Source organism: Argentina anserina, chromosome 5 (assembly GCF_933775445.1).
Source record: "Argentina anserina chromosome 5, drPotAnse1.1, whole genome shotgun sequence".
In the NCBI taxonomy this organism is placed as follows: Eukaryota; Viridiplantae; Streptophyta; class Magnoliopsida; order Rosales; family Rosaceae; genus Argentina; species Argentina anserina.
The window spans coordinates 28,404,855-28,420,668 of NC_065876.1; the positions used below are offsets into that span (position 1 = coordinate 28,404,855).

The 15,814-nt window shown below is 38.5% G+C and overlaps 3 protein-coding genes across 4 annotated transcripts in view; all 3 read left to right on the forward strand.

Annotated features, from left to right (window-relative positions):
- Nucleotides 1–15,814, forward strand: part of LOC126793659 (ATP-dependent Clp protease proteolytic subunit 5, chloroplastic) — a 135,434-nt gene that overhangs the window by 86,804 nt on the left and 32,816 nt on the right. The window lies entirely within an intron of this gene.
- On the forward strand, nucleotides 77–4,661 carry LOC126793652 (mitogen-activated protein kinase kinase kinase 1-like). Its single transcript, XM_050520244.1, has 8 exons — nucleotides 77–1,198; nucleotides 1,773–1,857; nucleotides 1,980–2,042; nucleotides 2,610–2,767; nucleotides 2,977–3,049; nucleotides 3,155–3,214; nucleotides 4,226–4,336; nucleotides 4,438–4,661. Exons 1-8 carry the CDS (start codon nucleotides 219–221, stop codon nucleotides 4,603–4,605), a joined length of 1,698 nt encoding a protein of 565 aa, XP_050376201.1. The 5' UTR covers nucleotides 77–218; the 3' UTR covers nucleotides 4,606–4,661.
- Nucleotides 4,800–8,497, forward strand: LOC126793658 (uncharacterized). Of its 2 annotated transcripts, none has more exons than XM_050520254.1 (3): nucleotides 4,800–5,153; nucleotides 5,392–5,638; nucleotides 7,327–8,497. In XM_050520254.1, exon 3 carries the CDS (start codon nucleotides 7,346–7,348, stop codon nucleotides 8,324–8,326), a length of 981 nt encoding a protein of 326 aa, XP_050376211.1. In that variant the 5' UTR covers nucleotides 4,800–5,153; nucleotides 5,392–5,638; nucleotides 7,327–7,345; the 3' UTR covers nucleotides 8,327–8,497. The 2 variants fall into 2 exon arrangements, with proteins under 2 accessions (XP_050376211.1, XP_050376210.1); XM_050520253.1 differs by having other exon boundaries at nucleotides 7,333–8,497.

Genomic DNA, 15,814 nt, shown 5'->3' on the forward strand with positions numbered 1-15,814 from the left:
CACAGTCCACGTGGCACCGCGTCCTCCTTTTCTCTCTTTAACTTTCTTGTCCCCCTCCGACGGCGTTTACCAGCCCCCCAAAAAGTCCCAACACTCTTCTTCCTCCCCTCCGTCTCGTCGCTCGCGGGCCAAAAAAATTCAGAAGCAGCAGCGAGCTCGGCCGCGATTGAGCTACACGCGCAGCTGGGGGGTTAGCCTTTAGATGGGTTTAGCTCCCTATGCATCACTTACCGCGTTTCCTCTCTGGCGGCAGCAGCAGAAAAGGAGCTAAAGCGAAAGCAAAAACCATGGATCGGAGCAAGGTCCCGCGGCGGCCCAAATTGGAGCGCCGCAATGCGCTCAAGCACATTGACTACGACGCCGCCCACTCGCCGCTCCACACGCGCTCGCTCGACTTGTCCGACCGGACCAGCTTCCGGATCGAAGGAAATGACGGCGAGTTCGAGCAGTTCTGCGCCGAGATGGGCTTCTCCGGCCCGGAAGACTTCGAGATACCCGCGGCCGTCTGGGAGGCGCGGAGGATCCGGTCCACAAACTCCGATGTTCTCCCCATGACGAAATTGTACCGGATGGATAGTCCGGATAGTCCGCGACCCGACCCGGACGACGATTTGGATCTTTACGATTCGGAGCTTCTTGACGACGATAAGGTGGCGGAGTTGTGCGATAGAGTTAGGGATAGCGTTACTGTTGCGGCGGCCGAGTCGACCCAGTCCGAGTTGGCCGGGCCGAGCGGGTGTTGTACTGCGAGTAGTAGTAGTAGTAGTAGTAGTGTTAGCGTCGGAATTAAAGGAGTGCGGCCGCCGGGGCTGAAGCCGCCGCCGTCGTTGGCGAGGGCTCCGGTGGTCGACACTGGATGCTCGACTTGGGACCTGTTAAGGGACTTTGCGCCGGTGGAGGAGAGAGAGTCGCTGAGAAAGTTTGGTCCTCCATCTTCTTCGTCTTCTGATGAAGAAGAAGAAGTAGAAGAAGAGGAGGAGGAGATTGTGATTACAGAGACGGTGGCGAACTCCCGCGGGTGTTCATTTACAACTTCCAACGACGATGACTGTTCCAGCAGCACCACAGAGCCTTCTTACATTTCTCCAAATGGGAGGATTTCGCCGAGTGGGAGGCCTAAGCTTGTTATCACTTCTTGGGAGAAGGGTGATCTTCTCGGCAGCGGCTCTTTCGGCTCTGTTTATGAAGGAATCTCTGAGTAAGTGCTGCTCGAAACACGTTGTAATTGCTTAATTTTGTGTATGTCTTAGTTGGTTATTTTGGTGCTGCTTCTAGTTTTGCTAGTTTAAAGTTGGCTCTACAATTAGGAACATGAATTCAATTTAACATTAATGCATGGGAAGGCTTGTGACTTCGGGTAAAATATACGTTAAAGTGATATAACCAGTATTTTAGGGTGATTGTTTTAAAATTCAAGTTTGGGGAGAAGATAGATGGAAGTAGAAAATTAAGTGATGGAAAGGCCCAACTCTGGTTGGTGTTGAGCTAGGCGTGTTATGGATTATTGAGCCGTTGTGGTATCTCTTATGCTGAATAGGGGAGTGAGGATGCCTATCTACTTGTGCTCATCTCATTTCCGTGGATAAAATCCTTGCTTCCTTGCAACAAACTTTTGACACTATTTAAATGAACTATTATTCGTCTTTGCTGCACTTAAGTACTTACAAGTTATTCTCATATGATTTTTATTAAAAGAGTGGTGCCATATTTTCATCTTTGGTTTTTATCTCTGCATCAAGATCTTTGTTGAATATGGATTTGCTATCTTTCAGTTGTGGATACTTCATTGCTGTCAAGGAAGTTTCGTTGCTTGATCAAGGAAGCCTGGGGAGGCAAAGAGTTTCTCAACTTGAACAGGTAACAATGGCTTTCCTTTCCTTTTTATGTCCTGAAAATGTATGTCCCTGTTATTCTACCTTAATTGTTGTACCTAGCTGAGATATTCTTCTTCTCATTGTCTGTTTTCGTTTTTCTTCCAGGAGATTGCTCTTCTGAGTCAGTTTGAACATGAGAACATAGTTCAGTACTATGGCACACAAAAGGTACCATTATCAAAGAATACACATGGATACATATTTTTGCTATGCTATGAACTTTTCTACAATAGCAAGTACTCATGGATGTCCATACTTCAATAATGATATAAAAGTTATACTGTGCTACTGATTTAGGTGACAATATGTAGAGGCATTACTTTTACTTTTATTTGACTTCATGACATGGCATTGATGATCTTTTATTCTGGTCTGCACATTTCTTCAAGTACAGATCAGTGTATGCAGTGATCACTAACAGAGATTTTTGCCTTTCTTTCAAAGGATTTATTTTATGCGGTTAGCATCTTTGTTCAATTTCTTTTTTCCCACAAAGTAACTCACTCTAAATCATTGTGAACATGCTGTCTACACTGTTATGCATTGTTGTTGTTACCTTATCATCTATTGTCCATACTATTTGATACTTCTGTTTGAGTCCAAAAGTATGAGGAACTCGTAGCCTCCATACTAGGTGTAGGTTGTTAAGCAGTTGGGCCATTTATTAATTGATCATTTTTTTCATAGCTCTTATACCAGTTTATTATTAAAAAAAATTATGAATGGTATTTGCAGGATGAATCAAAGCTTTATATCTTTCTGGAACTTGTTACCAAAGGATCCCTTCAAAATCTGTACCAGACGTACCATCTTACAGATTCGCATGTCTCTGTATACACTAGACAGATTTTGCAAGGTCTGAAGTATCTTCATGACCGAAATGTGATTCACAGGTAACTCACATGACATGTGTGTATATATATTATGATTTTGGCTGTATTGATCTTAGAAAATTGTGAAGTCCCACCAATGAGCCATATTTATGAGAGGTTACATTTCAAAAGTGAGAAAATCAAGTGGCACACCATCACATTGTTCCTAATCGTCCTTCGCCTTGTCATTTCGGGATATCTATTCTCATCTTTCTGTTTCTTGCGCTCAGGGACATTAAATGCGCAAATCTTTTGGTGCATGCTAATGGATCGGTGAAGCTTGCAGACTTTGGCCTGGCAAAGGTATGTCTTTCATTCCCCAAAATAATTTTATTTTATTCTTTTCTGTAGTTTCCACAAAGTTGTGAGTTATTTCTTCTTATACTATGTTGTGGGTCCTCTTTCCAGACTACCAGAATGAATGACATAAAATCTTGCAAGGGAACCGCATACTGGATGGCCCCTGAGGTTTGCCTCTGGACTTTTGATTTTGAAATTTTTATTAGTTTGAAGTGTTATTTTCATATTATGTTTTGGTATGTATTAATTGAGTGCTTACAAGCTTTGTCATTGGAGGATTTACCTGTAATACTTACGAATCAATTGCTTGTTTTTTTCTGCTTCCATCAACTGATGGCGATCATCGTGGGATGACTTTCACAAACTGTACTTGGTTATTATACATGTGTATTTACATGTAGTCACAGTAAAGAGAAGGAAAGGGAGATAAAAAAGATGGAAAAAGAAGAAGGATGCATATAACTAAACTTATTAAAACGGTTTTTTGTTTGTGAAAAACTTAATGCAGCTTCTCTCTATTCCTCTCTTTTACAGCTTTCTTCTTTTTTTTCTTTTTCTTTAATGTTTTCAAGAAAAATATGATAAACATGGAATAACATACCCAACTGTTTCTGATCAATGAAGCTTGAAAAGAACGATTTTGCAAGGTCTCTGGTATAATCAATGCAAAGAACAAAGCCATTTATAGATGGCACTATTCTGTAGTTTCCTGAAATTATGTTAAAACAGCCGAGTTACATTTTCCAGAAATCCCATATTGAAAGATTTTGTTAAGTTCAGAAAGTAATTTTGACTGTTAACAATCCAGAACCAACAGTTCCTTTATCTTTGTGGCAATATTGCTCAATTAGGTACTTGGTGTGTCAACTGTTCTTTATATGTGTATGAACCTGTATTTTCTCAAGACTTGAGCTTATAGGCTGATGGAAAATTTTGATCGAAGAGGGTGGGGTTTTGGTTTTAGGTCCGTGCCAGCTTCTGTTTTTCTTGAAATACCGTATAAACTATCCTTTTCCTAGCATTTAGGTGATATCTTAAGCATTGCAACTTTAGAAAGGTGCAAGATTTGTATATTACCAGTTTTTTTTTTTTTACCAAGATCTAGCTTATGATGATTTCATCATGTAGTATGTCGTGTCCACGTGTTTAGAATTTTTTTACTAAGCTATTATTGTGCAGGTTGTTAATAATAAGAGTCAAGGTTATGGCCTTCCAGCTGATATATGGAGTCTTGGATGTACTGTGTTGGAGATGCTCACGGGGCTGGTTCCGTACTCGAATCTCGAATGGGTTTGTGCCACTTCCATTAGACTCTTTACGATTCATGATGACAAATTATTCATCTCTTTAACTATTTTGTTTGGGTAACATTTGCTCTTCTTTATAAACAGATGCAGGCATTATGGAAAATTGGAAAGGGGGAGCCCCCTCTGGTTCCTGATTCTCTTTCAAGAGAGGCTCAAGATTTCATCGGTCAATGCCTACAAGTCAAGCCGGATAATCGTCCCACTGCTGCTCATCTTTTAGGACATCCATTTGTAAATAAACCCCTTGTTTGAGTCCATAGTAACATTTTTCCAGATAATATCAAGAAAATTGTTATGTTGATAGCGAAGTTGTGTCTGGACTCTCCGTGGAGCAAGATGTATGTGTGGATATTATCCATGGAGGGCAAGATAGTATCCCATCCATGTTAACGCCCTCAACCAGCATAAGCAACTTGATGACCAATTAAAGTGTGCTCATCTTGCTACTGGACATCACCATGGTCAAGTTAGTAGTTGGACACGGAACATGCTTGTAGAATAGTCAGAATTATAGCAGCCTTAGTTATCAATGAAGCTCTGTTCTTTTCAAGCCAATGCTTGGCTTCATTTTTCAATGTAATTGGTATTTTTCAATCCGTCTTCATATAGTACAAGATTGGTCAGAAACATCGCAGCCGTAGCGACAAAGTCAATCATGCTCAAAATGGAGTCTAGGATTGTTGGGGGCATCTATCCAGAAAACCAGTAGATAGGGGCCTTTTTAGAGAGAGGCTTGCTTGTTTGAGCAACAATGGTACGAACTACGTAAGGAAGAGGACCGAATTGGAATTTACCTGAAGGTAAAAAGTTTTTTTATTTTTATACTAAACGATTAAATTACAAAGAAATACCTCTAGGTCAACATGTTCTAAAAAGGTCAAAATTAACAGCTAATGTCATACTACGATGTAAATCAACATTCCACTCCACATGACAATGACCAATAATTGCCGCGACATTAGCAATAAAATTACCTTCTAAAAAAAATATGAGTGAAAAGTTCCACATTACAAGGCTTGGCTTTTCTTTTTTCGACAGTGCAAATGACAACACAATGGTGCCACTATTAGCTTAATGTGAGACGGACCGCATCTGATCCGAATATACATTTTTACAAAATTTGGCCACGCAACGCAACCACCTCTAGGTCACGTGACCGAGCGCCACTCTTCTTTTTCTTCTTCTTTCTCTCTCATTCCAATCCCCACCGAAACCAAACACACGCTCTCTCTTCATCTCTCTGCAACCTCCGCCGGAAGTTGAATCGTCACCGCGACGCTACCGGGTACGAAATCCTCTCCCCCATGATCTCAAATTTCGCGCCTTTTTGGTGATCCCATTTCTAGGGTTTCCTCTCGTTCTAGGGATTCATTTGTGGTTGATTGCAGATGCCGGAGTTTGGGTTTTAATTTTTACTGTAAAGTTTTTAACTTTCACTGTTTGATTGAGTTTCCATCCGTACAATTCTACGTTATCGATCTCGGATTCACTACTGTAGGGTTGAATTGCTCAGTTATTCATCTTTCGGAAACTTGCGTTGTGCATAAGAATGCCTTGTCTGTTTTTCTGGGTTGATGAATGTCTTTGTATTTCAAAGTAGTTTGTTTTCTAGGACAAGCCGTGTGTCATTGCTTGGTTATTCACCGTTATATCTTACGTTGTGCAGAGGAAAGACTTGAAGTTGTTAGATGTGAACATAGGTTTTGTTTTGTGATTTTTGTCTGAAGGGTTTCATTTTTTGTTTGTGGTTAAAGTTTCCGTGTGAGACCATCTATAGAACGATTGAATTTTTTGCTTAAGAAAAAAAAACAAATCTTTCTGAATGAATCCTCACTTTTTTGACGATTTCGTTTCTGTTTTAAATGTGTATTTATAAAATATGAAAGGTTATGATGATGAGATGATATTAGAGTGGGGAGAGAATAACAGGGGAACACTTTAGAAACATTTGATCCCTGATTTCCTTGCTGTTCGTAGCCCTTAATTCTATGATGAAAATGATATAAAAGAATGACAGGGGTGTACTTTTTTAGATTACTTGTGCACTGATTGGCAAGGAGAGTTCTATTAACTGTATAGTATAGATGGATTTTTTGTACAGTTAGTCAGTTACAGGTTCAGGTCAATTTGTTGTTGGAATTTTCATGCATTCATGGATTTTTTTAAATGTTCCCTTCTGTTACTATAGCTACCCAGCTTGGCATTTAGAATGATCTTTTTGTGCACAAGGACAGCTTTGACCACAACTTGCTGTGGATAGTTTTTTGAGTTTCATGATGGACAAAGTTATGACTGGAATTCGGTACCTCGACTTTTATTTTTTAGAGTTAATAGTTGTGCTATGGTAAGTATGTGAGTTTGGTGTACATAATAGTTTAGCTATAGTATGTATTAATGTATGTAGATTGCACTGCAACTTAACATTGGAAATCATTGCAAACAATCCCATATATATCGTCCATTTTTCTTTTGGTTATTATGGGTTTTTAGTTACTAGGATTCATTTTGTGTATAACTGTTTATGTATTTGTTTTTTTTTTAGTCAAAATAATGAAGATCTTTTTTGTTTTCTTGAAAATAGTGACTGTTAAATTTGTTATCAACATTTGCAAATGGTTAAATAACAGTCCGTATGATGGATGTCTTTCTTTTATACTTCAGTACTACTATCAACTTAAAGAGTTGTTCATGATTGGTCACTTATGTTAAATGGACATAGCAGAAAGGAAACCACTGATCGTTTTTAGCCTTAAAAGACATACAAGTATGAAATGTTCAGAGATTATGCAGTGCACTTTTCTCTATCTTTGCTTTGGTGGAACAGTCTGCTTGTATGCTTGTTGTAGATCTAACACTTGTAGTCTTGTACATATGTTTTGTTAGATGTGAATGTACAAACTACATAGTTAATGCCGCTAACGGACACTGTTGTTATTGAAAATTTGAATAAAATCTTTACCTTCTTTTGTCAAGTTTCAGGTTCTCTTTGTACATGGCCAAAGTTAACAAGTTGCGTCGCAAATATGACTCTCAGTCTTTAAGGAGGACCCCGTATGCGCTAAAGGCTTTTAAAGATGTCCGTGCAAAAAGGAAAACTGACAAAGCATCAAAGAAGAAAGATTGGGAAGATGTGACATGTTCAGTGTGTATGGAGTCTCCTCACAATGCAGTCCTCCTGCTTTGTTCCTCTTATGATAAGGGTTGCCGCCCTTATATGTGTGCTACTGGCCATCGCTATTCCAACTGTCTTGAACAATACCAAAAAGCATACACAAAGGTATCCTCTATTCATAATTCGCAAGAATGGGATAGATCAGTTGGGAACTTAGGTTTCAATTCGAGTGAAGGAGAGTCCAGTGAGAAGGGGGAGAAACCGGAGCTTTTGTGCCCACTGTGTCGGGGGCAGGTTAAGGGTTGCACAGTGGTGGAACGGGCAAGGAAACATCTCAATGCCAAGAAGAGAAATTGCCTGCAGGATAAGTGCTCATTCTCCGGCACTTATAGGGAACTCAAGAAACATGTTAAGTCAAAGCACCCTTTAGCACGGCCCCGGGCAGTGGATCCTGTACTGCAAGAAAAATGGAAGAAGCTCGAGCGTGAAAGAGAGAGGAGTGATGTAATTAGCACCATAATGTCGTCTACACCAGGGGCTGTGGTCCTTGGGGATTATGTGTTGGAGCCTAACCATGGTGGCATGTACAGTGATTCTGAGGGTGATTCTGACTCCGAGCTGGATGACTACATTGATGATTTGGGATTCGGGCCATTTGTTGGTCTGAGTGGTGGTCTTTTCTCACAGGGTAGGTTTCAGGTGGACTTTGACTCATTGGATGATAATGATTTTTCACGTGCTGCGGCTTCTATTCCTTCTGTTCCACCTCGTCGCAGTTTCCCGAGAAACCGAGTAATATTTGGTAGGGCGATGCGGCAGCGTACAAACAGAGGAGAACGTGCACCTGGACGATTTGTGTGATATAAGTTATTTAAATGGTGGGAAGTCTTGGTTCTGCTTTTACATTATGCATCTTTTTTGTATCCTTCTGATTGCTGCACATTGTTGTAATGTTATTCTTAGCATTTTCATTATTTATTGTCAACTGACGCTGTTGACTCCGACCTTTTCCTATATCATGAGCGTTGCTTCTGTGGCCTGGTGCCCCTCACTGTGATTAGTATTAGGTTTACTGATTAACAGATTGTAGAGAAATCAAATAGCCGAGCATTGCTTGTGGATGTTATAAGGGTGTTGCCAACTTGACATCATCGAGTATTTCTCATAGCTGCAATGATTTGTTCATATCTGCTGTTTGAACAAGGAAATGAATTGTGCTTTCATTTATTCTTTTTATTGATATTTTAGACCTGTACCTTGGTGTGTGTTCGTTCTTGTTGACGGTTTTCGTCAGCTTTACAGTGTGAGAAGTTCTTTTATTAGGATGAGTGTTTTCTGCGCACTTCTTTTAAGCTTTGAACGACGCACGAGATGTGTTTAAGAAACGTCTCTGGAAGCTTAATTATTGAGGTTGGGGATTGTTTTATGCATTAGGTTGGTTATGCCTGGAGCTCCATATGCTTGTTGGGGTACGTATTTCATATCCTAATAAGCATGTGAGTCATGTGACCCAATTTTTTTTTTTTGTTTAATCCATATCATATAGAATTTGTTGGTTTGGGGCTGTAGCTGGCTATAAGATGAGAGGGATAGGAAGCCATACTCTTATATGATGTTTTTGTTTTGGTCAATCTCTTATATGATGTAGGTGTATAGGTCTTACAGTCCGAATTCTGGCCTGAGTTTGGGATTTTCACCTATGATGGATTAATGCATTGAAATTTCCTCATTTTAGAGCTTTGACTCGGCAAGATGGTTCGATGCTTACTTCCTACACGTTGCACCTAATTTGATGCGACAATAGTCCCACAGATGGAGGATATTATGGATCTGGAAGTTACTTCTGTAACAAACAGAACTTGATGAGTGGGTGAAAACAACACATATATTCACTTTCATCTTGATCATCTAAATGATCAATATCCATATCTAATTCACTAATACAATAACAAAATTGAGCAAGCCAGATGATCAGTCAGCTTGATGATGTTTCCGTTCAACTTGGGACCCTTTGTTGCAGTCCCACAATCCTTTCATCATAGACCTCAACTGCCTCTACACACAAATGTATATAAACACATTAAAACAAATTTGCTAATTGCATAACTTGAAAGAAAGGATGTGGAAGAAAGAAGAATTGACATGAGTACAACATACCATCACGTTGGAATTCCGTTTCGAGTCGGTAGCCTTTCTCTTGCTGCTACTGTTCCATTCGGAACTGCATGGTATGTCGACTTCTGGTACAAATCGCTGATACCTCCATCTGTTACCCTTTGGCCTCCGGAACCTCACCGGAGTTGTGAACCTAACTCTACTTAGCTGCTCAGTAGTGTCACATACATTGTTGAGAACTTTGCTTTTGTTAGAAAATCGTATTATGTTGTGTTGCTAAATTATCGAGCAAACTAATAATATTAAGAATCTTGTTTTAAGAGTGATCTGCGTCAAACGAGAAAATACTTGTAACATATCTGGTAATAAATAAAATAAAACTAACCTTGTGCTTAGGCCTTGAGCCATTCTTAGGCCACTGCACCTGTTGAGAATTAACATTTTTCCTTAGCTCTTGAGCATAAGCAAGAAGATGAGCCCGACGATCATAGATGTGTGTTGTCGCAGTCTGATGAGGCTTTCTGGATATTTTGTTGGGATTCATCTTCTTAATGGGATGATGCAAGAGGGAATCTGATTCAACATAGACAGTGATGATGACTTCCTTGTTGTGAGGCCTCACTTTTGGGTCGTTGTTTTTCTTTATCGTCTCATCTAACTTTTGATTGCTCATGATTCTGGGATCAGTGAGATGTGATTGAATCGGATGGATTGCCTTTGATGTGTTTAAGGAAGCATTTCTTCGAAACACAGATCGATGAGACAAGTGTCTCCTGGAAGCAACAGAAAGAAATAATGCAAATAAATCAATCAATTCATGAGTAACGTAATATTATTGACACTTTGACAACTTCCATACTTGTCATCCTACATTGAAATTTACTATTTCTGTTGGAATTACTAAACAGGAATTAATTTCAAGCAATATTCCAAAAATGTTCTAAATTTTGATTCTGAGTCCTATTTCTGTCTATGTTTGCTTTAGCCTTTAGGGTATCCATGAATTTCCGAACATAGAGGCAATCAACTAGCTAGCCAAAATCAATGACAGCAAGGAGATGAATTCAAGTCCATTTAGCATCAACATTAAAAAAAAAAAATTATACCGTTCAAAATAGCCGAGTGACAAATAATGTCATTCTGTAATTTCTGTCATATAAAGTATACTGCTAATTTTTCTGAAGATAGTAGTGCAAGTGAAAATGAATTCTCTGTTTCGGGAGAAATACACGTGCACGTGTATATGAAGATTAAATGATTTCTGGTTAATGTTAATGAGGGCAGGTTGGCCACTAATTACTCTGATAGTGAAAATCTGATTGATCTAAATTACCATATATATGCAAGGCCGTCTCAAACTTTTTGGCAGCCCTGTACGAAAATTAAAATGCGGCACTCTAAACTTTACTCTATATAAAAAAAACTTTAACAAACGGACAATATAAACTCAAATATAATCAATAAAACATTAAAATATCATTAGATATACTTGCAAAATTTGCTAAATATTCAATACAAGGTTAAAGTAATTACAAAAAGATACTTCATTGAAAACCTCTCACATTCCCAGCATTATCTATGCTCATTTGAAAATCCACCTTCTTGCCTTCTTCGCAACAAAATTATCTCAATTGAAATCAAAACAAGAGAAAAGAGCAAGAGATAAATGAAAGAAAAAAGAGGAACTGATGAAACAATAAAAAAAATTATGATATATGTTGATCGGCCTCCACTAGTCCACTACCTTAAATATAATTTTTTATTCAATTGGACAATTGATCCATAAAAGAAATTGAGAGATGACCCATTTTTTATTTTGCATGGTCAAACTTGATAGAAGAGATGCCCCATATATTGTACTTCTTAGTATTATTCAATTTTTATTCCATAGAAAAAATAGGGAACAAAAACAATGTGCGGCCCTATAAATTTCGGGCCATGTGCGGTTGAGCTCCTTGCACGTGTGCAGAGTCGGCTCTGTATATATGTCTAAACCTGATTGTGGCTCAATAAAACCATGTGAGTCACTGAAGTGGATGAGCAGAACAGTTCAAACCCATTTGATACATCTCAAACAGCCCCATTATGAATTACATACCTCTTCTCCCAAAAAAAAAATTACATACCCATTTCCGGTCACTGATGCAAAGGTGGGTTGTGGTTTGCTGCAGCCCACCTCATTTTTAAGGGAAGCTCAAATTTTACTACATGTTAAAACATAAGAAAAAAAAAAATATATATATATATATATCAGAAAGAGTCGAGACTCTGTATCTCCTCCACTACTTTGCTCTCTCTTCTCTTAGTCCTCTGCAGCTCTTTGTCCTTATAAAACTTTAATCACTCTATTTGGAAAATCTTAATCCTTAATCCTATTGATTAAGCAATCCCAGATATCGATTGATTCATATCTATTTCTCATAATAGTTTTTTGACGAATTGAGTTTGTGAATTAGGTTTCCAAGATTTATTATTTGGGGCTTTCAAGATTTGTTAATTTGATTTTGATTATTAAGAATGGTTGTTGTAATGTTGTTGTTTGTTTAGATTTATTAATATAGTGATATAGATAAAGGATTTAAAATTAGGGAGAAGGTTCAAGTAGTTTATGCCAAAATTGATTTTCAATTAATTGATGGAACTGAATACTAGATTTAATGAGAAAACAAGGGAGCTTTTGGTTCTTAGTTCTTCATTGGATCCTCAATTCGATTTCCAATCATTTGACATTGACAACATTTGTAGTTTGATTGAGAAATATTATCCGCATGATGTGCCTAATTTGGATGATTGAAGAACTGAATTGGAGCATTTTGAGTATCAATTCTCTAAACTTGATGAATTTCAGAATCTATGCACCATTTCAGAGTTGTGTCAAAAAAATTTAGAACAAGAACACCATTTATGTTGATTGAAAGACTGGTCCAATTAGTAATGACTATTCATGCTTCTACAGTTACAACATAGAGAGAGTTTTTTCAACTATGAAGATTATTAGGAACTGACTTCGAACTAAGATGACTAGATGAGTGATGATTTTATTACTGATTTAATGACAGTGCATATGGAGAAAGACATTGTTGATACTATTGATTATATTGTGTTATCTATGAGTTATATGCTTTAAGTAAGCGAATGGTACAATTTAAGTAACTTAATTTGTATTGACTATTTAACTTTGAATGATATATATGTGTTATTAGGTTGTATCGATATTCCTTGAAAACAAGACATAATATGTCAATTTATTTACAAAATAACTTTGTTCATTGCATAAGGTGTTACGACCCGAATCTTTTGGTCACTTTTATTTTTATCAAGTCTAAATACGAGTGTCACCGAAGTCCAATTTTATAGTTCGACGTTTAGGTTAAATTGATGGAGATTTTCGAATAAACGCCCAGACTGGGAAGTTACTATTTTTGGTCGAAGATTATATATATTTGAAGTAAGTTTCTATTTTTGGGTGGAGAAAGAAAGAAAGAAAAAAAAAGAGGAGGGAACTCAGTTTTTCCCCGAGCCCCCCCCCCCCCGACCCCGTCTCCTTCTCGGCGTCGCACCGCCGCTGTCCAGCCACCGCAGACCGGCGCACCGGTCCCGTTCGAGAGGTGACTCGACGCTCAACCTTGGAAGTTCCGCCACCGTCGTGGCATCATACAGTCGAAACTCACTCCTCCGGCCACCGTGGCTTTAATTTTTTTGGGTGGTTTTGCTTGTCTCAACGTTGTCGACAATTTCTCCAAAGAAATTGAACCAAATCAAAGGGTACGAACTCGAATCAAGGAATTTGAATTCTAGGGTTCTTGAACAGTGCCGATTGTATGCTTTTGTGAAATTGGACGGTTTAGAGTTTGATTTGGACTTTGTTGTCAACTAGGAACTTGTTAGAAATGTCATTTGGATTGTAGTGGTGAATTTTGGGAGTCATAGGAGGTGATCGAAGTGGTGGCAGCCGGCCGCCGTTCCCGCCGGCGCTAGGGGCGGTCGTCGCTGTGCTGGAGGTATTTTCGAATGTGTTTTGAGTGGTTTGATAGTTGAGGATAGTGTGGGAATGTTTTGTGGAATTTTGGAGTTAATTAGATATTATTTTCCCCAATTTTAAGGGATAAGAAGATGAGTTCTTGATTTTAATCAAGGAACTCTTCAAGTTATGATTCTATAATATTTTGGAGTGTGTGGAAATTTTTGGTGATATTGAGGATGTTTCTAGTTGAAGTTTGGAACGGTTTTGAGCGTGTGAGGCCGATGATATTATTTTGCCTCTCAATTCGGAAGTATGTATTTTAAATACAATTATGTCTTGTTTTAAACAGGACGTTCGGAGACTAGAGCCGAGGAGACTTCGGATCGACCCCCGACATAATTGGTTACTATGAGTGGACATTTAATTTTTAAGAAAATGCATGCATGATAATTGTGGGGCTCTTATTATTGAGAAATTATCAATTTTGATTGTTTGAATGTCGGAATGAGAATGTGATATCCGGGAGAGGTCTTAATATAATTGTATCATATTTGTCTTGGGTTTGGCTTATATTATTTGTCTTCACCAAATCCTATCAACTCAATTATCTCATCGGAATCAACGAGGCATAGGTAAATAACTTATCAACTCGGCTATTTCATTGGGACTAATGAGGTATGGGCAAGGTATATTCTTAGATATGGGACTTCTGGATTTTTGATGATGATTATGTTTATGGTGATGATGTTATGATGGTAGTGGTGGGGATGGTGTGTTTGGTTAAGATGATAATAATAATGATTTTGATGAGGATGAGGAAGATGGTTGTGGATGATGACACATGTATAGATTCCACCTTATGGTGTCAGTGACTACCCCTAGTAGTGCCCTTTCCGCTTGTGAGGCAATGTGGTATGTCGGCAATGCCACGAAAACCCGTTATCCTCTCCCTTAACGTGACGTGACAGTTTCGGGAGTATGGGAGTACATATAGATTTTTTGGCCCGAGGGGCACATGGAATGACAGGATGAGATTATGATGACTAGTGGGCTACTCTATATATAGAACTGGAGAGGATGGGGTGACTAGCGGGGCTAGTCAAATTTTGATATTTATTTCACATATTTATATAATACATGCATGCATCGGAATTTTACTTTACTAGTTGAAATTTGGGAAAAGTATTAAGTTATTTCATCTCTTTGTGTTTTGTTTTCGTCCACTCACTCTAACGTTTTAAATACTTTCCCCTAGGCTCTTTGTTTTCAAATGCCCAGTTCACAGGCTTTCCGACTCCCCTTAGTAACCGCCAGGACGTGAGTTCGTTGTCGACTATCCAGACATCTAGGTTACATGCTTAATCTACAAGTCACGTATTTATTTGTTTGTAGTTGCTCTAATTGTCATGAGACGTAGAACTCTATGGAGTTGATATTTTAATTTCGAGTATGTTGTATAAGATTATGGTTTCATGATGTATAACTTTGAAGGGGATGATTATTGTGTGGTTTGAAATATTGTTGGATTTTGTTAATTGTATTGCTGCAGGTTTGTTGCATACTTTCAAGGGAGATTATGCGGAAATTTTCGGTAAACCTCCTTAGGTAGTGGTCCCAACATGATCTACTCTATATATTAGGGTAATATTTAGGGTGGGTCGTATCATAAGTCAAATCCAACCCACCCAGATTTTCATTCCTTGGATCTGTCCCTGCCCATTTCAACACTACTCTCAACTAAATCACTTTGCTTTAAAGAAGGGCTACAAGGACGTTGGTGTTGAAGGGGACTCAAAGTTAATCATCGATGCAGTTAATAGAGTTATCAAAGCTAATCATTGATGCGGAGAGTGAAAAAAAATTATTGATGATGTTAGGACCCGTATGTCTTATTTTAGCTCCATTACTTTTAAGTACATTACTAGAAAGGCCAAGTTTGTGGCTGATTATTTAGCCAATGCTAGACATATATAGAGTTCTTGATAGAGTTTGCTGAGAAAACAAGAGTGCCTAGTGTGGCCTCTAGCGCTCTTGCATTTGACATTGTAAAATATACATGCCGTCTTCCTCTATCTTATTTAATATCTTCTTGTTATCAAAACGAAAACAATAATAATAGTTCGATCAGCTTGCTTTGGCAATATAGCAATAGTGAGGTAGCTAGCTAAGTAGCTAGGTAGGTAGACATGGAATACATTGAGAGTTGGGAATTTATTGAAATGAGGACATCGCTTTACTATGTTGAACAACAAATCATCATGCATGACACA

Bases quoted from the DNA above. Each gene is read 5' to 3' on its own strand.
- LOC126793658 (XM_050520254.1), top strand. From the start codon at position 7,346: ATGGCCAAAGTTAACAAGTTGCGTCGCAAATATGACTCTCAGTCTTTA.
- LOC126793652 (XM_050520244.1), top strand. From the start codon at position 219: ATGCATCACTTACCGCGTTTCCTCTCTGGCGGCAGCAGCAGAAAAGGA. The intron at 1,199-1,772 runs GTAAGTGCTGCT...GCTATCTTTCAG, and splicing joins GTTTATGAAGGAATCTCTGA to TTGTGGATACTTCATTGCTG. The intron at 2,043-2,609 runs GTACCATTATCA...TGGTATTTGCAG, and splicing joins AGTACTATGGCACACAAAAG to GATGAATCAAAGCTTTATAT.